The 21,589-nt window shown below is 51.7% G+C and overlaps 1 protein-coding gene across 1 annotated transcript; it reads left to right on the top strand.

Annotated features, from left to right (window-relative positions):
- The first annotated feature begins 14,157 nt into the window (after positions 1-14,157).
- KRT36 (keratin 36) lies at positions 14,158-18,154 on the top strand. The gene is made up of 7 exons (XM_027519117.1): positions 14,158-14,655; positions 15,549-15,631; positions 15,884-16,040; positions 16,591-16,752; positions 16,853-16,978; positions 17,146-17,366; positions 17,766-18,154. Exons 1-7 carry the CDS (start codon positions 14,206-14,208, stop codon positions 17,935-17,937), a joined length of 1,371 nt encoding a protein of 456 aa, XP_027374918.1. The 5' UTR covers positions 14,158-14,205; the 3' UTR covers positions 17,938-18,154.
- Positions 18,155-21,589: the final 3,435 nt, after the last annotated feature.

Below are 21,589 nucleotides of genomic sequence, written 5' to 3'. Positions count from 1 at the left end.
GAGTCGTCTTGGTTCCCTCTTTCCTTCACCTCCTTCACAAGTCCATCCCTGCTTTACTTGTAATGTCCTCATCACCTGTCTGGTCTTAACTTGCTGGGCAGGTTGCTATGGCCTCCCTGCCTCTGGTTTCAGCTCCCCCTTCATCCATGCTCCATACACCAGCTGGGGCGATTGCTGGAAATGAAAAGCCCTCCTGGTTTAGAGATGCTGCAAGAGCTGCCCATGGGTCACTGAGGAAAGCCAGACTCTTCACCAGCCAAGAGGTCACCTGGCTCTGGCCTCTTCTGGCCTCTCTCTGACCTTGAAATCCACACTAGCCTCCCCCTTGTCCACCTGGAGGTCCTGCCACTCCAAACTGCTCTCAGTGACCCAGCCATGTGGCTGGACCTCTCAGGCCCTTGTTCAGTGAGGGATCTCGGTCTAATCTGATCTTCCACCTCTGTTCTTTATTATTGGAGATCAGGTGGCCCTAGCGGTAAAGAACCCCCTTGCCAGTGCAGGAGACATAAGAGACGTGGATTCCATCCCTGGGTCAGGAAGATCCCATGGAGAAGAGCGTGGCAACCCACTGGAGTGGGAAATCCCATGGACAGAGGAGCCTGGTGGGCTACAGTCCATAGGGTCGCAAAGAGTCAGACACGACTGAAGTGACTTAGCATGACATAACCAGGTTTTTTATTCAACATTCCGATGGAGATGGCCACCCCCTCCTCTGTGGTGCAGGGAGAGAGTGGGGTGTACTCGGGTGTTTGGACATCTGCGTCCCCCTCCACCCTGATCCCAGAGTTGACTGTTGACCGCATGTGCTGAGGGGGCAGGGCTGTGTCCAGCCAACTGCTGGGGCTTGGCCAATGCTTACTGAAGGGAGACACCAGTGAATGAACTGGGGGAATGCCTCTTAGATGCCGTCTGAGTTTTGTCGTGAGGTTGTAGGCCAGAAGGTACGGGTGCTCGGCACTCTTGCCAACTGCCCGTTCTCTGCTCCCTCTTCATTTTCTCCCTCTGCGTCCTCTCCTCCTATAGTCACTGCTCTCATTCATCAGCTTCTTCCTCCTCCTTCACCCCGAGCCTGTCTGAGCTCCGGGCAGTTGGTTTAGTACGCAGTGGTCACTCAGAGGTGACCCGCCCAGCTCGCTAAGCTAGGGGAAAGCTGTGGCCGTCCACTCATCCCAGATCCCACCCCCACTGTGGAATGAGGTGTGGTTCCGTTCTCTTCTGCTGGGGACCTGCCCCAGCTGATCCAGGGTATTCGAAGGAGAGACGGCCTAGGCGACTATTTATATGCTAATTAGAGATATAGAGAACAATAGAATGAGGATAGCTCAGTAGGAAATTTCAGTGGAGAAAAGAAGCTGAGTAGCTTGGTTTACGCGGGAGACCAATAAAACTTCAAGACAAGAAGTTTGCACCACTGACGTAGGCCGCAGGCGCCCTCTCGAATAGCGGAAGGTGTCTCACCCTAGACACCTTCTCGAGTGGGTCTTAGAAGCCCAGGCATGATTAGTCAGCGTGGTGGGTTCCGCGCTCCAGATGGAGACTCAGCTGGAAGTTAAAGGAAAGAATGACATGGGGAGACCAAGCGTTGGTGAGCAAGGCCCGTAGCTTTATTTTTAACAGGGGCTTTTATACCCTAAGTTACACATAGAGGATAATAGGGGATGCAAAGTCAGCAGTCTTTGGTTCTTATCAAAAACCAAGGTTTCTTTCCTGCAAATGTATCGTATACAAATGGTTTAGGTGATTTACATCATCTTCTGGCCAGAAGGCCTACTAACATTTTATGACTCTTGACAAGGACTTATCAACAAAGACTTACTTTCTCTAAGAGTAATTATTTCAAGGTTTGGCACCATCTTCCAAAGATAAAATTGCATTCCTATAGGGCGGATGTGTAATGGGTTTACAACAAAGAAAGAATTTATTACCTTAAGGGTCTAAAGTTACTAACACCAAGGCCACTACTTATTTTTTCTACATACCCACTATTAATTGATACATATTCAAGGATACAATTCAGGGGATGTGAAAACTTGGCAACAAGCATTGACTCATCAATGAAATCCTTTACTAGTTTATTCTGACAGTTTTTAACTCTCTGAGAGGCTCTAAGCTATTTGAATATCTTAAGCTTCCCATGCCTCTCGAGGCTGGGAGACTGTAAACAATCGTATGCATAGCTGCAGGAGTCCGGGTAAACTTGTCAGGCGAGTTAGAGAGCCATCAGAGGGGTTTGGATTTAAACACTCCTAATTGCCCAGGAACTTTATTAATTGGAGCTGTAAGTTAACTCTTTGACACACAGAGAGAGAGATGGTGGTAGGGGACAGCCCCCAGTAAAGTCAGAGGTGAGAGCACAAAGCAATAAAGTAGGCAGACTCTGGTTTTTTGGGGGAAAATGCTCGAGAATATCCGGGGGGACTCCTGAGGCTCGATCCCGCCTTTGCGTATGCCGAGCCTCCTTCCTCATGACCTTTGTCACGAGTGGAATGCCTCACCGGCTCCCCGCACTCTTCCACACGCCCAGAGCTGTCCTGGGAGCTCAGACACCAAAGAGGAAGAGGACATGACCTCCACTCCCAAAACTCGGCTACTTTTTTTTGTTAATTTATTTCATCAGCAGCTGTTTATGAAGTGCACCATGTACCAGATGCTATACTGGATCCAGCAGAGAGAAAGATGCACACAAAGGCAGCCTCTGTCTTTAGGGAGTTCACAGACTGACAGGCAGAAGGAGGTGACGCCCGCAGCAATAAATTATTTCCATCTTCAAAGCTTAGTTCAGGGTTCAGCTTCTGCCACAGATCTCCACTCTTTCCCCACCACTACCAGCCTCCTGGGTGTATCCCCAAGGCTCCCTGGACTGATGGCCATCACGGTCCTTTCAGGAGAGCAGGCTGTGACGTCCACAGGCTCTGGAGCCACGCTCCCCTGGCAGGCGTCCTGACTGTCGCCGGCTCCATGTGTAACCCTGGCCAAGCCACTTACCCCTGTGGGCTCACTTTCCTCCCTGCTCAGTACCACCTCCCTCGGAAGTTATGAAATTCAAATGCTCAGAACAGTCCCGGTAAGTAGTAAGTGGTCAATAAATTAAGCTTTGTCATCCTCTTCCCTTCAGGGCAGGGATGGTTTCATCCTCCTCCTTCTCCTAACTAGGATGTTATAGGAGCTCAGTAAATGTGTTGGATGGAGGAATGAGAGCTGAATGAAGATAGGCTCTGGGAAATAAAGAGGTAGGCAAGCACTCTGTCCTGCAGGCATGAGGAAGGGGCTTGGACCAGAGGAGATGCTCAGAGCTGAGCCCCGTCGCTGGTGCAGGGGCCCCTGGGGTCCATATCCCAGGTTTGCTGGGCTTGGAGCAGCCCCTCTCCCCGAGACCCAGACCAAGGATGTCTGGGGGCAGCCTCTTCCTTTTCTGAGCCAGTGCTGGGTGGTCTGGTGGGGTGTGGGGTTAGTTGTCCATGTGAAACAGTGAACTGAGCTGGACGCTGGGCCTGGCAGGGGCTCTGGCCTGACCCTTTCATCCAGACCCCAGGGAGGAGATTGAGAAGCTGGGCTCCATCCAAGGAACTCTGTGGCCAATCAGAAATCCTGAGGAAGCTGAGAGGCAGGTCAGGGGAGGGGGCTTGAAGAGAGGGGGCGTGAAGGGAGGGGGAAGGGTGTTACTCTCAAAGCTGACTCGAGAGCCTTCCTGAGCTGGACAGGAATAGTCACCCCAGGGCTCTGGCCTGAGATGTGGGAGAGGCTTGGGGGTGTAAGTGTGCTAAGTCCCTTTAGTCGTGTCTGAGTCTGTGTGACCCTATGGACTGTAACCCGCCAGGCTCCTCTGTCCATGGGGATTCTCCAGCCAAGAATAGTGGAAAGATTTGCTGTGCCTTCCTCTAGGGGATTCCTGACCCAGGAATCGAACCTGCGTCTCTTACATCTTCCTGCGTTGGCAGGCAGATTCTTTACCACTGAGATGTGGGAGAGGCTTGGGGGAGGGGAGGGCAATCTGCTCTTTGTATCCAGGACTCATTTCATCCCCTCAGTCATTTGCATGGGGTGACCACTCAAGGGAGGTCAGTTTTATCAGGTCTGCTTGGTCGATACTGCCCCTTCCAGGGATTGGCCAGGTGCCCACCTGCCCCATCGCTCCCCCAGGCTCACACCCTGCTTCCCAGAGCTGTGGCTGTGAGGAACTGCCCTATCCATGGAGCCTGACTAACCTGTGTCAGTGATTGGGAGTGAACACAGTTAATACAAAAGATGCCAAAACAGAGAGGATGCTAATAAAGGAGAAAGTAATAACGTGTCCAGCATTTGTCTAAGGCACCTTTTTAACCTTTATTTTGTTTCATCTTTACAAAAACCCGAGTTGGCCCAATTGTACCCATTTTATACATCTGAAGACTGAGGCTCAGACTGGTTAAGGGACCTACTCAGCAGGGTATCTGGGATCCATGTTCCAACATGCTTTCTGAGACCATGGCTGACCCTTTGTTAAAGTCAAGCACTCAGGTCTGGAATCTGGGGCAGAAGCCAAACTCTCACCTAAGCCCCAACACTTAGGGGTCAAAGATGTCCCGTGGAACGTGCCCGTGGCATCCCTGTGCCTCAGAGCTCAGAAAGGATGCACCTCCCCATGGCAGTGATGCACAAAGGTGGCTAATTGCTGCATGACTCTAGGCTGTACAGTCACATCTCCAGCGAGAGGTGCCTCCCTCTCCCAAAGGCTCTGCCCTGGGTGGAGGGACCAGTGCACTTCTGCCCTCCCTAATACCTCACACTCCCTAATGGGGTTGTGCATCCTGCCTGGGCCCTGTAGGGGGCAGGCTCACTCCAGAAAGCTGGTCATGCCACTTTGGCCACTGGCTGGGACACAGAGTGGAGGGTCAGGGCACTTGGCCTGATCCCAGCATGAGACCCTATCCATTCTCTACCCTTCGTGGAGCAGTTGGCCAGCAGGGCATGGCTGAGGGCAGAGCTGCAGCCCCGAGACCCTTGGATGCCCGTTGTCCCTCTGTTTGGGAGGGTAGCCTTGAGGCTCCACAGAAGACCCTGAATATGAGATGAGGGTGTCCAGGGCTTCCTAGCAAGGGGAGTCTCACTTGAGGAAAGTGGGAGAAGAGATGTCATGGGAGGGCTGTGGGGAGTGTGATGATGCACTGTCCCAGCTTCCCCATGTCAATGACTGGTCCCTTCTTTCCTTCTGGCCTGGGTCAGTGCATCTCAGGATGGCTGGGACCTGCCGCCTGCTAGAAGGTGTTCCTAGGGCTGTTGAGGGCTGGAGTGGAGAAGGGTATGCAGGATGCATCACTCTGAGCAGCTTGTCTCGGGGGAGGGGCTCTCAAATTGCTGAGCACACATCAGACTTTTCCATCCTCCTGCAGAGCTTGGGAAGGATCAGGTGGGTGGGCACCTGTTGGTGGGGGGAGGGTTCGGGGGAGTTGGCAAAGAGCTGATATTCACTCTTCTGGCCCATTTTTATGAACAACCATAATAACTCTGTGGCTTCTTTCATCTGAGGATCTCAGATGAGTTTGAAAGTAGAACCCCCAGTATAAAGCTTGGTTAATTACTGCCTGGAGCCCATAGTCTGTTTTGCAGACACGCTGTTAGCAGGAAGAGAGTGAGGCCGGCTGCACATCAGCCCCTGTAAATGCAGACGCTGGAATCCAATCAAACAGGGTGTTTGAGGAATTCACTTTGTGGTCCAGTTAAGTGGTATCTGAATCAAGGGGACGCAGGAGACTGCGGTACCAGCATCTCTCCCATTGGGTCTGGCCCTGTGTCTCCCACAAACCACAGATTCTCCAAGGACTTCAGGGAGAGCAGTGACAGCTCTGGAATTCTCCATAAAAGCTGGGTGGGGGGAGTTAGGGACTGAGTGGATTTGAGCAAGAGACTCTGGACTCTTCTGGACAGGAGCGGTCAGCCAGTGCGGCCATGCAGGAAGAGCTGGCCCGTGGGCAAGATGGAAGCAGCCTAGGATGCGGAAGGCAGAGCTTGGTGTGAGAGAACTGGAGAGGTATGGCTTAAGATCGGGGTCAGGGAGGCTCAGAGAGCAAGGCAAGAGCAATTTGGAGCAGATTCCTAGACAATTGTTAAAACCATATTCCAGGGCAAGAGAAAGTACTTCTGTATTTTGGGTGAGATGCGAGTTCCAACATGAGACCCTGTCCAGTCTCCAGCCCTTAGGGAGGCAGCTGGGCAGCAGGGAGTCTGAGGGCAGAGCTGCAGCCCTGAGACCCCCTTGGGTGCTTAATGTCCCTCTGTTTTGGGGGGCAGCCTTAAGGGTCCGCAGAAGACCCTGAGTATGAGATGAGGGTGTCTGGGGCTGTTCCAGGGTGATTCTGGGCCTGGTAACAGGATTGGGTCCTGGCCCAGTGGGGATTCAGAATCACTCACAGAGCAGCATGTTGGGACGTTGGGTGCCCAGGAGCCTGGCAGAGCCCTAATCTGGGAGGAACCAAGAGTCACCTCGCCTGCTCTCCTGAGGCCCCTAGCACGGGCTCTGGGCCCTGGAGAGGGGTGGCCAGGGGGTGGGGATGACCTCCATAGTCACTGATTGTGTGCCCTGAGTCTGGTGAGGCCTGGAGACAGCAGAGGGTATGTACAAGTTTGGGGCACAGGCTGGGGGAGCAGGAACTGATCTTAGAGAGGGACTGAGCAGAGAGGGACTTGCCAAATCTTGCTGAGGAAGGTCTGAGTCAGCTGGCTGAAGGCAGTTGCCATCAGGTGGAATGTCACTGAGGTGGCCACGAGGGAGAAAAGACACCATAGCTCTCCTCTTCTGAGTCCTGCTCACCAGGCTGGTGAAGGCAAAAATGGCAGCCACTGAGAATGGGGTACAAAGGAGAGAAAGTCATGATTTTCCAGGGGAAGCTGGATATGTCTGTTCCTGAGACCAGCCAGTCATGGTGACAAGTCACAGGGGGAGGAGGGAAGGGACAGCTGTGTTTTGTTAGGCCAAAGTTCTCCACCAGTGATGCTTCCTTATGGAGGATTACCAGAGAAAATGCAGGACGCCTAGTTAAACTGGAATTGTAAACACACATGAATAATGTTTTAGTATAAGCATGTCTTAACTGTTGCATGTATTTTTATTTGCTGAATCTAGCCACCCTACCCTCAGCAGACTTGCTAACTGCCCTGAGTCTTCCACCATCAAAACCTAAGAGGCAAGACCTTTCTCTGATTCTTTGGACAAATTAAATTGGTGGCTCAAAATGTCATAATTGAAGGTTTTCCCCGCCTCTCTCATAATGCTTCCTCCAGCTTTGTGGACCTGTCCCTGCCTGTCTGTACTAGAATCTAACATCAGCTGGCGGCAGATTTGGCAGGAGCTTTTGATGTAGTTACTTGACACAGAATATATAGTCACCCTGCTTTTCAGGGAGGAGCCAGGAATCCTGAGTACTTGGTCCCTGGAACAAATTTTTTGTTCCAAGGAAAAAGCACTTGTGTTGAGGGGGATGAGATCAGTGGGGGTGTCCCTGTTTCTGGGTGGGTTCTGGGTAGGGGTCTAAAGAGGTGAACACACAGACCGGGTCAGCCTGTTTTAGATGCTTCTTATGGTGGGAAATTTGTAGGACTTGCGTGTCTGGATGCCAAAGATGGGATAGGGAGCAGGAGAAAACCAGGAGGATGAAGCCGAGGCCACCAGGACACTCTAAGAAAGACAGTCACTGGGCTTTCTGAATGCTCTCACTCCCCCGTGCTGCCCAGTGAGCTGGCTGTCCACGTGGTCCACTGTTCTGCTTCCGATATTGCCGCTGGAGCATTGCGGGCCCTGGCACTTCTGACACCAGCTCAGAGGAGCAGGGGTCCTTGGGCACACTGTGACAGGTGGTGCCTTCTCCGTCAGAGGGACAGGTCAGAGCTGGGTAGAGGAGACTCAGGCTTGATTTCTTGGGTCTCTGCCCACAGAGAACCTTAGCTTCCAAATGGAGGCTCATTTGAGGGTGGAGATCTCTTCTCACCAGAGAAGGAGCCACAACTCAACCATTGGTTTTGAACTTGGTGCTGTCCAAGGTGGGCTTGGGGAAAGTGGAGGTGTTTTCTGTTCCCACAGCAGCATCTTCCCTCTTCCCCTTGCCCCCCCAGACTAGGGTCATGGTGGTCAGGGAGCATCCTGTCAGCTCTGTAGCCCCCAAGCTGGCATTGTGCCTGCAGTAGTGGGTCAGGGGGCTTTTAGGAGTTTCTAGAGTAGAGGTTCCCTGGTAGCTCAGCTCGTAAAGAATCTGCCTGCAATGCAGGAGACCTTGGTTCGAGTCTCTGGGTTGGGAAGATCCCCTGGAGAAGGGACAGGCTACCCACTCCAGTGTTCTTGGGCTTCCCTGGTGCCTCAGATGGTAAAGAATCTACCTGCAATGAGGGAGACCTGGGTTCCATCCCTGGGTTGGTAAGGTCCCAGGAGGAGGGCATGGCAACCCACTCCAGTGTTCTTGCCTGGAGAAGCCCCATGGACAGAGAAGCCTGGTGGACTACTACAGTCCATGGGGTCACAAAGAGTCGGACACAACAAGCAACTAAATACAGCACACAGAGTAGAGGTCAGAGGCCAGAGAGTCCTGGACACAGAATAGGGCTCCTGTCGCTCTGGACACAGTCTCAGCCACAATCTCTCTCTCTCTTTAGTTTCTTTTTTTGGATGCACTGTGGGGCATCTGCAGTTCCCTCGCCAGGGATTGAAATCCTGCCCCTTGCAGTGGAAGCATGGAGTCCTAACCATTGGACCACAGGGGAATTCCCTCAGCCCTAACCTCTTTAGGCAGCTGTCTTTCCTTGCACAGCTGGGCTAGGCCTCTGATCAATATTCTATGAAAGCAGAGTGAGTGGTTTGTGCCCTGGAAATAGCGTTCATCTGAGCCTCAGACTACATGGGATATAAGAAGAGTTTTGATCTCTTAAAATCTGTGAAGTGAATTCCTGTGTATCAAGCATGTTTCAATTTAGTTATCACAATCCTGTGAATATGGCATTATGAGCTTCATTCACCTTTTAGGAAAATGGAGGCTCAAAGGAATTAAGGAGCTTGAACCATGGTCTGGCTGAGCCCAGGCCCAGGACTGCTGCTGTTCAGCCTGACTCCCTTCTTCTGTGAAGCCAAGACTCGGTTGGCTTCGTTAGCTAGCAATGTCACTTCAGCCTGGACATGCTGGGACGCCTGGCAGATGTCCTGGTGACACTGCACCTCTGAATGGGCCCTTCTGGCTACCATCCTGGGAGGTGGGTTGTTGCCTCTGCCTGTGAAGGGAGGCTGGGAGGAAGCCACGCCGTCGTGCTCTCCTGGTTTGCAGGTGTTTTGGGGTGGTGAAGAATGGCAGGAAAGAAAAGTTCCTACCAAACTGAAAAGGCATTTTGAGACCAAAAAACGAGGCAGGCAGCTCCATGTAATCAATGGATCAGTTTATAACAGGGTAACTTACTCACAGGGTGGGATGGGGCTGACAGCCATCTGGAAGCATCTGCAGCTATATTCCATACCACTGAGGGGCCATTGGACAATTTTATAGTTTACTTAGGGCATGGGGGGAGGTGCTCAGAGACAGAATGGGCATGCCTAAGTCAAGATTTATGAATGGGTAACGTCTTATGGATGCTGGGAATAGATTTTCATCATTGAGGTCACCTGGTTCAAATGATTATTAAACAGTAGCTATTAGCTACAAAGTCCTTGACCACAGAGAAGTGATTTAGTGTCCACTACAGCCCTGGGTAGGGTCAGCAGAAGGACATGAGGAACTGTAAGGGCCCGAGATGGCATCAGTTATGTTCACAGGCATAGAGAAGACCTGGAGGCAAAGTGAGACTGAGGTCCATGCAGGCTTGCAAAGAAGAGAAAATCCAGTTGTGTTACGGGCTGAACCTCTGTAACTTGTCTTTGTTCTGTGGTCAGTGACAGAGAGGGGACAGTGGCTGGTGAATGAGTCACAGACATGTCCAGATGACTCTTGGCTGGCTCCATAGGAAACACTCCTCAACACCTACACTGCCTGAGATGGAAGGGTCTTGAGTTCACGTTGTCCAGGCTCTTCCTGTTCAGATTGGGACTCTGGAGCCCAGAGAGTTTGAGGCAGAGCTCAATCTGGAGTCCAGGCTCCCTGACACTTAGCCCAGTAAATTTTTAGAAACTGATTAATAATATTGTCATAGTTCCAGGTGAACACAAAGGGACTCAGTCATACATACACTTGTATCCATTCTCCCATAAACTCCCCTCCCATCCAGGCTGCTGCATAACATTGAGCAGAGTTCCATGTGCTATACAGTAGGTCCTTGTCCATTATCCATTTTAAATATAGCAGTGTGGACATGTCCATCCCAAACTCCCTAACTATCCTTTCCCCCCACCAGCAACAGTAAGTTCGTTCTCTAAGTCTGTGAGTCTGTTTCTGTCTTGTAAATAAGTTCATTTGTATCATTTCTTTTTAGATTCCACCTATCAGTTCAGTTCAGTTCAGTCGCTCAGTCGTGTCCAACTCTTTGTGACCCCATGAATTGCAGCACATGAGGCCTCCCTGTCCATCACCAACGCCCGGAGTTCACCCAAACCCATGTCCATTGAGTCGGTGATGCCATCCATCCATCTCATCCTCTGTCGTCCCCTTGTCCTCCTGCCCCCAATCCCTCCCAGCATCAGAGTCTTTTCCAATGAGTCAACTCTTCGCATGAGGTGGCCAAAGTACTGGAGTTTCAGTTTCAGCATCAGTCCTTCATAGGGGGTGTTATACGCTATTTCTCCTTCTCTGTCTGACTTACTTCGCTCAGTATGACAATCTCTAGGTCCATCCATGCTGCTGCAAGTGGGCTTATTTCATTCTATTTAATTAGCCAGTGTATTTTTGATTCAGGTTGGAAAGGATAGTCTCAGCATAGAACCTTATTTTGAAATAACACTTGGTGCCCGGGCACCGCTGATGTACTTAACACTGTGCAGATGGATTTTCTCCAGGGCTGGGCCACCATGGGAAGGGGTGAGCTGAAGTGTCTTCAGGAGATGAACAGACTTGTGAGTCCCGGGTTGTCTCCTCTGATACAGGAAGAACATTTTTTCCAGTGGGGCCTCAATCCATCCCGTGATGGTCCAGACTTCTGAGGTGAAAGAGAGCAGAGGAGTTCCTCTCATGAGACCCCTTCCACACTTCCTTCTGAGAGGTGTCCTTGCTGACTACACCATGGAGAAAGGTAGGGGACCAAGGGCTTCCAAAAGACTTTCTCTGGGCAGCTTGTTACCCACTCCAGGAGAGGTCCGTGCCACCCCTCACTGCCCTGGAGACACCTGCCTGGACTCTGGCCCACAGTGACCCTCTGGATGGGGACACAGCCAGAACAGCAGAAACCTGCTCATTCAGTTGTCCTGAGAAAAACCTAGAGTCAGCTTCAGATATGGATTGCACAGTGGAGGGATTAAAAAAAAAGCACATGAGAACATTGACTTCAGATGTCCAGCAGACAGAGATACCAGTCAGAGATGCGCTATGTTGGGGCAGGGGAGCAGCTGCCTTCTGGACAAGCATACTGTGTCACAAACGAGGTAAGTTGAGTTTTGCGTGCATTGAGGACCTGCCTGAACGGGCCCTACGGTGACAGCCAGACCCTGCACTCGTCGTCTTAGAAGACAAAGGAGGGGCTGCCAGGAGGTCTGGTCACGGCCTCAGTCCCGTCCTAATAGTCCAGTGGGTGTCAATTGGGAGCAGTTTTTCCATCAGGAGACATTGGGCAGTGTCGGGAGAGTTTCCGGTTGTCATGACGGGGGGGGGGAGGGTTGCTACTGGCATCTGCCCAGGGATGCCGCTAACACTGTATGGTGCACAGGAGGCCCCCACACTAGGAATCATGTAGTCTACGACGTCCACAGTGCTGAGCTTGAGAAACCCTGAGACAGCTCCATCCCGGGCCCTGCAGGGAAGGTGGGCAGCCCGAAGGCACCATTGCTGGGCAGTCGAGCTCTGGAGGCCTGCTGCCCCTGCTGTCTCTCCCAGGAGGGGCTGCACAACAAGTGTACCCCTGGGAGCCCATCAGGTGGCTCTTGGGCATCCCATCTGGGTATCCACTGGACCAGGCAAAAATGTGCACCACAGCCAACCCTCCTGAGTAATTTCATAGAGAAGCTTATAAAGTGTTTTAAGAGGCTGGTAAATTACAAGTTCAGATGCATATAAATGCTTCTATAAACGCCAGCCTTGCCGTGTGTGTCTGTGTGGACAAAAAGTGAGCAGGTTGCTCAAGCCTTGGGAAAACCCATGTTGAGGGTGGAAGACTGAGTTTACCTTTGTTCCTTAATCCTCAGGTCTCCTCTTGGGTTGCTTAACTCTCTGTAGTGTCTCATCTAATCCTCTTATTCCTTCTCTGTCCAAAGGGTCTGCCTGGACCATTTCTGTACCCTGTTTAGGCACCAGTAAGGCTTAAAACTCAACATTCAGAAAACTAAGATCATGGCATCTGGTCCCATCACTGCATGGCAAATAGATGGGAAAACAATGGAACCAGTAAGAGACTTTATTTTGGGGGGCTCCAAAATCACTGCAGATGGTGACTGCAGCCATGAAATTAAGAGACGCTTGTTCCTTGGAAGAAAAGCTATGACCAACCTAGATAGCATATTAAAAAGCAGAGACATTACTTTGCCAACAAAGGCCCATCTATTCAAAGCTATGGTTTTTCCAGTAGTCAGGTATGGATGTGAGAGTTGGACCATAAAGAAAGCTGAGTGCCAAAGAATTGATGCTTTTGAACTGTGGTGTTGGAGAAGACTCTTGAGAGTCCCTTGGACTGCAAGGAGATCCAACCAGTCAATCCTAAAGGAAATCAGTCCTGAATATTCCTTGGAAGGACTGATGCTGAAGCTGAAACTCCAATACTTTGGCCACCTGATGCAGAGAAGTAACTCATTGGAAAAGACCCTGATGCTGGGAAAGATTGAAGGTGGGAGGAGAAGGAGATGACAGAAGATGTGATGGTTGGATGGCATTACTGACTCGATGGACATGAGTTTGAGCAAGATCCAGAAGTTGGTAAAGGACAGGGAAGCCTGGCATGCTGCAGCCCATGGGATTGCAAGAGCTGGACATGACTGAGTGGCTGAACTGAACTGAGGGCAGGGGTGGGGGTGGGGCTGGGGCAAGGGGACTGCCCAGGGTCCTGATTATTCTACCCTCTTAGGTTCAGGGAACTAGGGGCCACAAAAGAAACTGCCCTTCAAAGCAGCTCCACCTGAGGGTCACAGCCACAAGCCTTTGCCAGCCACAGCCACAAACCATCGTCAAAGACTGTCCTCTTAGCCCAACCAACATTTCTACAGCACCCGAGGCGTTTCAAACCACGTTTACTTCTGCCCTGGTTTCGACCCTCCTTGGATCTGCATGAAGCAGGCCTGTGAGGGCACTGAGGATGTCCAGGATGGAGTGATGTGCTCAGCATCACAGGACAGATCAACAGCAGAGCCGGAGTTTGAACCCAGGTCTTCCGTCTCCAAATTCTGGGTGCCTGAACTTGACCTTGGTTGTGTTGGAGAAGCAATGGGACAAGAGTGTGGGATTTGGGGTCCCAGAGCCCTGGTTTCAGATCCTTTGTACTCAGTACCTGTTCATCTCAAGCAAGCTTTCTCTTTCTTTCCTTTTTTCTTCCTTCCTTCCTTTCAACCATCCTGAGCCTCAGTTTCCACACTGGTAAAACGGAGATGATACTGGCCATCTCCCAGGACTGTTGTGAGGTGTCCATGAAATGACTATAAGCCTGGCACATGATAGGTGTTCTGTGAATTTTACTTCCCTTTGCTCCCTTCTTAGCATCCCTGAGGTGAGCAGATATGAGGGGTAGGGGTAGTGGTCAGAGGTGACAAGTGAGCAGCCTGGGCACCTGGAAGAAGGCTCACAGAGAGGGCAGATACCAAATGTCATCCGTGAGGCCACTCCCAATTTATGGGATATGGTGCAAGGACTTTGAAGAGGCAATAAATTTCATATTCTACCAGGAAATGACAACAGCTGAGAGTCCTGACTTAGCAAATGAAATTCTACATTCTTTTTAATTTTTACAAGGTAAGGGATTTTGGATGGGTAGCAAAAATCACATTCTAATGAGATTCTCCTGGAATAGGAATGGGCTTTCCCAAGTGTAAGATGGCAACACCCCACAGACAGTGTATATAAATGCCTCAGAGAGGCCATGAGAGCCAGAACCTGAGCTTCTTGCTAAGCTGCAACCTTCTCTGCTAGCATCATGGCTTCCCAGTTCTGCTCCCCGATCTTCTCCTCTGGGTCTATCAGGGGCCACTGTGGTGCAACCAGCGGCATCTCTCGGGTGTCCTGTGTCCGCTCCGTGGGCTCCTGCAGGGGGCCCAGCCTTGCTGGGTCAGCCTCCTCTGTCAGGCTGGGCCTCTCCAGCCTTGGGAGCTGCTTGCCTGGTTCCTTCCTGTCCTCTGGGTTCCATTCCTCTGGCTTTGCCGGGGCCGGGGGCTGGTTCTGCGAGGGCTCCTTCAATGGCAACGAGAAGGAGACCATGCAGTTCCTGAACGATCGCCTGGCTAGCTACCTGGAGAAGGTGCGGCAGCTGGAGCGGGAGAATGCGGAGCTGGAGAGCCGCATCCGCGAGTGGTACGAGTCTCAGGCCCCGTACATCTGCCCCGACTACCAGTGCTACTTCAAGACCATTGAGGAGCTCCAGCAGAAGGTACCTGGGGCCTGGCCCCACCCCAGCCCAGCCACTCAGACCCTGGGAGCGGTCTGTCTCATCCCACTGCAGATGAGGCTGTAGCTCTCAGAGGATTCTCTCTCCTATTAGGGCCAGCTTTTCTCTCTAGGGGTTTGGTTTCTTGGGGGACCCAGACCTCTCTCTGTTTGTAAACTCCCCTCCTTTCCAGCCAGTCTCAGCTATAGGAAGAGCAATCACACACACCATGTCCTTACTGGACACAAGCTCTGCGCCTAATGCCTTCCCTTCCTTTTGTTTGTGTATTTCTCATCTTGGAGAGATGGACATTATTGGTTTCATCCAACAGATGTGGAAGTTGAATTTTAGGGAGGTTCGGGCACTTTCTCAAGATACCATAGTCTGTCAGTGTTGGATGTGGAATCTGAATCCAGGTTGGCCTGGTTCTCTCTGCTCACCTTGGTGTGACCCACTGTGCCTTTGGGGCTGCAGGTGTCAGGGCTGATGGCCACTGTGATGCCCCTCCTGGGACTGTTGTTGCTGGTCATTCGTTAAGTCATGTCCAACTCTTTGCAACCCCATGGACTATAGCACACCAGGATTCCCTGGCCTTCACTATCTCCTGGAGTTTGCTCAAACTCATGTCCATTGAATTGGTGATGCCATCCAACCATATCCAACCATCTCATCCTCTGTCATCCCCTTCTCCTCCTGTTCTCAATCTTTCCCAGCATCAGGGTCTTTTCTAATGACTTTCCAGGACTGACACTCCCTCTATATCTAGGCTCAGAGCTCAGGGCTGGAGATGCCAAAGGTACTTAGAAGTATGGCCTCTGAAAGCTGGGCTGTCCCCTCCCACCTGCCCCCCCACTGCTGGGCCTTCCCCAGCTCACAGGATGGCCCTGGTTCCCCAGATCCTGCTGACCAAGGCTGACAATGCCAGGCTGGTCCTGCAAATTGACAACGCCAAGCTGGCTGCCGACGACTTCCGGACCAAGTGAGTGGCCTGATCTGGGAAGGCAGTTCTGTGCTGCTCCCTTGCCTCTGTCCTCTGCCTCTGGGAGCTGGTAGAGTGAGAGTGAGGCCAGATGCAGCTGTAAGTGGGAAGTGTGGCACAGTTCTAGATCCTTTCTGGGTCAAGGGAGAGAACCACAGCGATGCTGACCCCAAGCAGCTGGACAACAAGGTGGCGGGCCCTGCCTGTGAGTGGCTGCCTTGCCGCAGACTCAGCAGGGCTCTGTGTGTGCAGGTATGAGACGGAGCTGGGCATGCGGCAGCTGGTGGAGGCCGACACCAATGGCCTGCGCCGGATCCTGGACGAGCTGACCCTGTGCAAGGCTGACCTGGAGATGCAGGTGGAGTCTCTGAAGGAGGAGCTGATATGTCTCAAGAAGAACCATGAGGAGGTGAGGCTGGTCTCACATAGCCTCCTAATTATTCCCACCCAGCAGGGAGCCACTGCTGACCCTTGGGTGTAACAACGGTGACGACCACTTCCACAGTAACCCCAGCTGACATTTACTGATGGCCCACCGTGTGCCAAGAACTCTACAAAGCACTTTGTATTTCATTCTTGTTTCATGTCATCTTCACAATAATTCCGGGAGGTAAATACTATTACAAGCTCCATTTTATAGACGAGGAAACTGAGGCACAGAAAGGTTAAGTCACTTGTCTAAGGTCATATGGATCCCACACTCCTGGGCATGATACTAAATCTCCATTTGGAGGGTAGTGCCTGATAATGATTCTACTTACCTGGTATTTGCATCATCTTCCAAATTCTCCAAGGAGGCAGGTCAGGGTGCATGAGGAGGCTGAAGCCCAGAGAAGTTAAGCATCCTGTTTAATGTCACACAGCTGACAACCGGAGGAGGAGGCTTTTTACCCAGGTCAGTCAAACTCGTATCCAACATCCTTGTGACAACCTTATGCCATCTTGCCTGCTCTCTGCAGGAAGTCAATACACTCCGATGCCAGCTTGGGGACCGGCTGAATGTGGAGGTGGATGCTGCTCCCCCGGTGGACCTCAACAAGATCCTGGATGAGATGAGATGCCAGTATGAGACCCTAGTGGAGAATAACCGCAGAGATGTGGAGGCCTGGTTCAACACCCAGGTAGGCCAGGCCAGCCCTGGACAAGCTTGTGGGGTGGGGTCACCCTTGACAGTGGCTTCACTTGCTCTGACTCTGCTCTGGGTCCTCTCACGCTTTTCAGACCGAGGAGTTGAACCAGCAGGTGGTGTCCAGTTCAGAGCAGCTGCAGTGCTGCCAGACAGAGATCATCGAGCTGAGACGCAACGTCAATGCCCTGGAGATCGAGCTGCAGGCTCAGCACAGCATGGTGAGTGGCCCCTGCCTGAGGGGCTGGCCCTGCTCATGGCAGGTGCCCTGAGCCACCAGCCTCGGTTATCATGGATGGTGATCACTAGTGGTATGGAGATACCCAGGGCTGTGGGTCTCTAGGGGCAATTCCCTCCTATTGGCAGTGCTTCTTCTTTCCCTTTACAGCGGAATTCCCTAGAATCCACCCTGGCAGAGACTGAGGCCCGCTACAGCTCCCAGCTGGCCCAGATGCAGGGCCTGATTGGCAATGTGGAGGCTCAGCTGGCTGAGATTCGCTGCGACCTGGAGCGGCAGAACCAGGAGTACCAGGTGCTGCTGGATGTCAAGGCCCGGCTGGAGTCAGAGATCGCCACCTACCGCCGCCTGCTCGAGGGAGAAGACTGCAAGTGAGTGGCCGTGGGTCCCGGGGGTCCAGACTTGGGGAAAAGGCTCACCTGGACCCAATGCTGAGTACCGCGGTGAGGGCATCAGTCCTGAAGTGGTTATTGTGCAGATGAAGGGGGGGCTTGATCACAGCCTCTGGAGAGACATTCCTTCTGGCCCTGGGCTTTAAGCATTTGCAGGGGGACAAGCTGGTCCCACTCACCGTACTTCTCCATCCATTGGTTCTGGCTGGGAGTTTCTGATCTTTGTCTATGCAGCCCTCAAGGGATTTCAGAGAGGCACCATCTGCGCCATTTGTCGTGGTCTCCCACCCATCTCACCTGACCCTCATGTATGTTTGACATGCCAGTCAGTTCAACGGCCAATGCCAAACAGGCCTTGACATGATCTCATTTCCTCAGGCTGCCTGCCCATCCTTGTGCCACGGAATGCAAGCCTGCTGTTAGAGTTCCTTACGTCTCAACCGGTCCCTGTGCCCCGGCCCCCCAGCTCAGCACCCAGATCCGCACCATCACAGAGGAGATCAGAGATGGGAAGATCATTTCTTCCAGGGAGCACGTGCAGCCGCTGTAACTGGGCAGGCCCTGGCCCACAGGATGGAGAACACCCCTGTGGGTCCCGGCTCTAAATGACCCCCACTTCTCCTTCCCTAGAGGGACTCCCCGCTCAGCAGATTTTTCTACCAAAAAACTTCTTAGATTGTGTTTCTGGCTTTGACTGCTTTTACGCCGTGTAAAACTAAGCTTCCCTGGAAATTTACCCAATAAAGTGTGTTCTCTTGGCATAGAAATCTCGCCTCTGTCTATTCTCTGTGGTTAGTTAGTGGGGTGTTTGATCGAAGCTTGTTGCAAAAGTGTGGATTTTGGTTTTGGGTCTGTTTCTTCTGGCTCTGAGTGGTAAGAAGTGACAGGGTGATCCAAAATATTTCATAACAGGGATACCTGGGACCTTGGTCCCCGAGAACAGACACTGACCCAGTCCGGATGGCTGCTGGCCATAACCTACAGGGTTGGGCCTGCCCATGAGGACCACCTGAGGGGACCCCAGAAGAGGCCAAGGCACCCAGCTGTCCTCACTAGCCCTGCCCGGTCTGGTGGTTTTCTCTTCCCTTCAGCTTATCCTCCCTTGTCCAGCTCCTGCTGTCACCCTGCTGGCTACCCCCAGGCCTGACACTGGGGATAGTTTGGGGGGTGCCACCCAGAGAGGCAAACTTCAAGCAGACAGCCTGGGTCAGCCAGTGACAGAGGGGAGTCGGGTGAGCTGGGAGATGCAGGTGAGAGGGCTGGGAGAATCCAAGTCCCTAACACTGGAAACAGGGCTGAAGTAAAGTGGCGAAGAGTGGGTGGTAAGATGCAGAGCAGGGCGGAGGACAACCAGACTTCACTTGGAGCAGAGGTCAAAGAGCCCTGGATTCCGCTGGCTGAACCGTGCTCGTATGGGCATCAGGTCTAACAGTGCCAGACTCTGGATGGCCCTCTGATCAGAAAAGTACAACCTGGAGCAGTCTGAGAGCCCCATGCCTCCTTTGTCCCTGTGACTCCTTCTTCCTTTGAGAACATAAGCCCAGAGAAGGCAGTGACTTGCCCCAGGTCACACAGCAGTGAGTGGCAGGGACCAGGCCATTGCTTAGCTATTCTGAGTCTAATCAGGTGCTCCTCCCAGCCCACCAGTTGTCCGTCTCTGTCTCCTCCCTTCCTCACCCCCCACCTGACCTCCTTCCCTCTCTTCTCTGCCTCTGGGCTCTTGCTTGAACCCAAGATCCACGGGAAAAAACTGGTCCTGCTCTCTGTCACCAGGTGTGCGTAGCCTCTTAGTCGTGTCCGACTCTTTGTGACCGCATGGACTGTAGCCAACCAATCTCCCCTGTCCATGGGGATTCTCCACGCAAGAATACTGGAGTGGGTTGCCATGCCCTCTTCCAGGGGATCTTCCCCACCCAGATCAAACCCAGGTCTCCCTTGCAGGCAGATTCTTCACCATCTGAGCCACCAGGGAAGCCCATGTCACCAGGCATTAGTTGCTAAACATCCATCTTTGACCTGCTGGACAAGCCACAGGTGCTTCAAATATCTCCTGGACTTTGGGTGAAGATGTTCTCAGGAGAACTGGAGCAGCTGGCACGGAGCCTGGTTGTGAGCCCTAGCCATGTCACGTGACCTCTCTGGTCCCGAATCTTTGTAAAGGAGCTGTGGGAGACTCCAATGTGTGGACAGCGCCTGGGAAGTGGTAGCTCCAAGTGCTGGTGTTAAACAAAGAGAGTTTCCCAGGCTGAGAGTTGGGGCTGGGAAACCCTACGGTGTGGGCTCAGGCTCTTTGCTTGATTACACGGTGGGACGTCGATGGGGCCAACACTGCTGGCCAGCAGCACCCTCAGAGCTGGACAGCGAACCCAATGGGCTCAGCTTCAGACCCCAACTCTGCCCAGGGCTCAGGTGATGAGAAGTGGGTAGCCGGGCATGCTCAGAGAGTGCACCACACCCTTGTGTGCTGCTTCATAGAAATAGCCAGGAGATGGGAGTGGGCTGAACCTCCATTCCTGCCACGGCTCCAGCTGCCTGGCTCCTGCATGGAAGCAGTAGACAGACTGTGCAGGCTTGTGACCTGATGAATAATCATGCTGTCAACTCCTCGAACCACACAGTGTGTGCCCTGTTTATGCAAACTCTGCAGTTTGTATTTTCACAGCCTCATCACATGCATTCAGATGGCCTGCATGTCAGGGGTGCTTTACTTATGTAGCTTTGTCTAACATTTTATCAAATTGTTCAGAGCATCTGTGTTGGTTAAGGAACCCCTGCTCTCAACCTCACATGCACACCCATTACTGAGTCGGGTGTACCTTTCCAGCCGTTCACACTAAAGTTCCATGCTGTTTGGAGTGGGTATTCACACAGCAAGTGGCAGACTCAGGATCCCTTCTCAAGTGTTTTCCATCAATGGAGAGATGACAGAAAGTCTTACATTTGACCAAATTTCTCAAGAGTGAATATAAAACTTCATTTCAAGGCATCTGATCTTGTTTGCACTTTCTAGCTATGACATCTGGCTGGCTTTCTCATTCACATGTACTCAGATCAATTAATCTATTGACAGATAAGTACTGAGCACCCTGTTCATGGAAGATGCTACTACAGGAGTTTATGTCAGGTAAGCTGGCGTGGGAGAAGCAGCTGGATCAAACAGTGGTTAATGGGCACTGTTTGCTAGTTACTAATGTTCTCGCTGTGAAGATACCACCCATGCACTGCCACACAGCTTCAGAGATGGCAGGTGTGGCTGAGGGGCTGGTTTTCAGGTTCTTAGGAGCAGGGAGGTCATTAAGAGCTGGGGAGTCCAGGGAAGGCTTTAGAAGAGATTCAGAATTGATAAGGAACCTTGAAGGATGGGCAGCAGTAGCAGGAAGGAGGGAAAAGGGCATTTGAGGACATGGCCAAATGTCTTCGTGGTATGTGCTGGGGACAGCACAGACTCCAGCTGAGCAGGGTGCAAAAGTCCTGTAGAGAAAGTTATTAGGGTACTTGCTAAAGAATCATTAGCTATTGCTAATGAGGTTCTAAGTAATTATTTTGTTGTATTAAAAAGAATGCTAATAAAAATGAAAATAGATCAGAAAAATTTCATAGCTTTAAAAATATTGCTGCTCAAAAGATACATGCACCCCAATGTTCATTGCCACACTATTTCCACAGCCAGGACATGGAAGCAGCCTAAATGTACATTGACGGAGGAATGAATAAAGAAGATGTGGTACATATATACAATGGAATACTACTCAGCCATAAAAAGGAATGACGTTGGGCCATTTGCAAAGGTGTAGATGGACCTAGAGACAGTCATACAGGATAAAGTAAGTCAGAAAAAGAAATACAAATATCGTATATTCATGCATATATGCGAAATCTAGAAAAACAGTACAGATGAACTTATCTGCAAAGCAGAAATAAAGTCATGGATGTAGAGGACAAGCATATGGATGTCAAAGAGGGAAGGGGAGACAGGATGGATTGGGAGATTGGGATTGGCATACATACACCACTATGTGAATAATAGATTAATGAGAACTGATGGAGAAGGAAATAGCAACCCACTCCAGTGCTCTTGCCTGGAGAGTCCCTTGGACAGAGGAGCCTGGTGGGCTACAGTCCATGGGGTCACAGAGTTGGACACATACACAGTGAGAACTGATTGCATAGCACAGTGAACTCTACTCCATGGTGACCTAAAA

The sequence above is a fragment of the Bos indicus x Bos taurus genome, chromosome 19 (assembly GCF_003369695.1).
Source record: "Bos indicus x Bos taurus breed Angus x Brahman F1 hybrid chromosome 19, Bos_hybrid_MaternalHap_v2.0, whole genome shotgun sequence".
Lineage (NCBI taxonomy): Eukaryota > Metazoa > Chordata > Mammalia > Artiodactyla > Bovidae > Bos > Bos indicus x Bos taurus.
Note: the sequence above shows the minus strand (reverse complement) of the source record. Positions and strands in the feature narration are given on the sequence as shown.

Coding starts and splice junctions, on each gene's coding strand:
- KRT36 (XM_027519117.1), top strand. CDS start 14,206: ATGGCTTCCCAGTTCTGCTCCCCGATCTTCTCCTCTGGGTCTATCAGG. Junction 15,632..15,883: donor GCCGACGACTTCCGGACCAA/GTGAGTGGCCTG, acceptor CTGTGTGTGCAG/GTATGAGACGGAGCTGGGCA. Junction 16,041..16,590: donor TCAAGAAGAACCATGAGGAG/GTGAGGCTGGTC, acceptor TGCTCTCTGCAG/GAAGTCAATACACTCCGATG.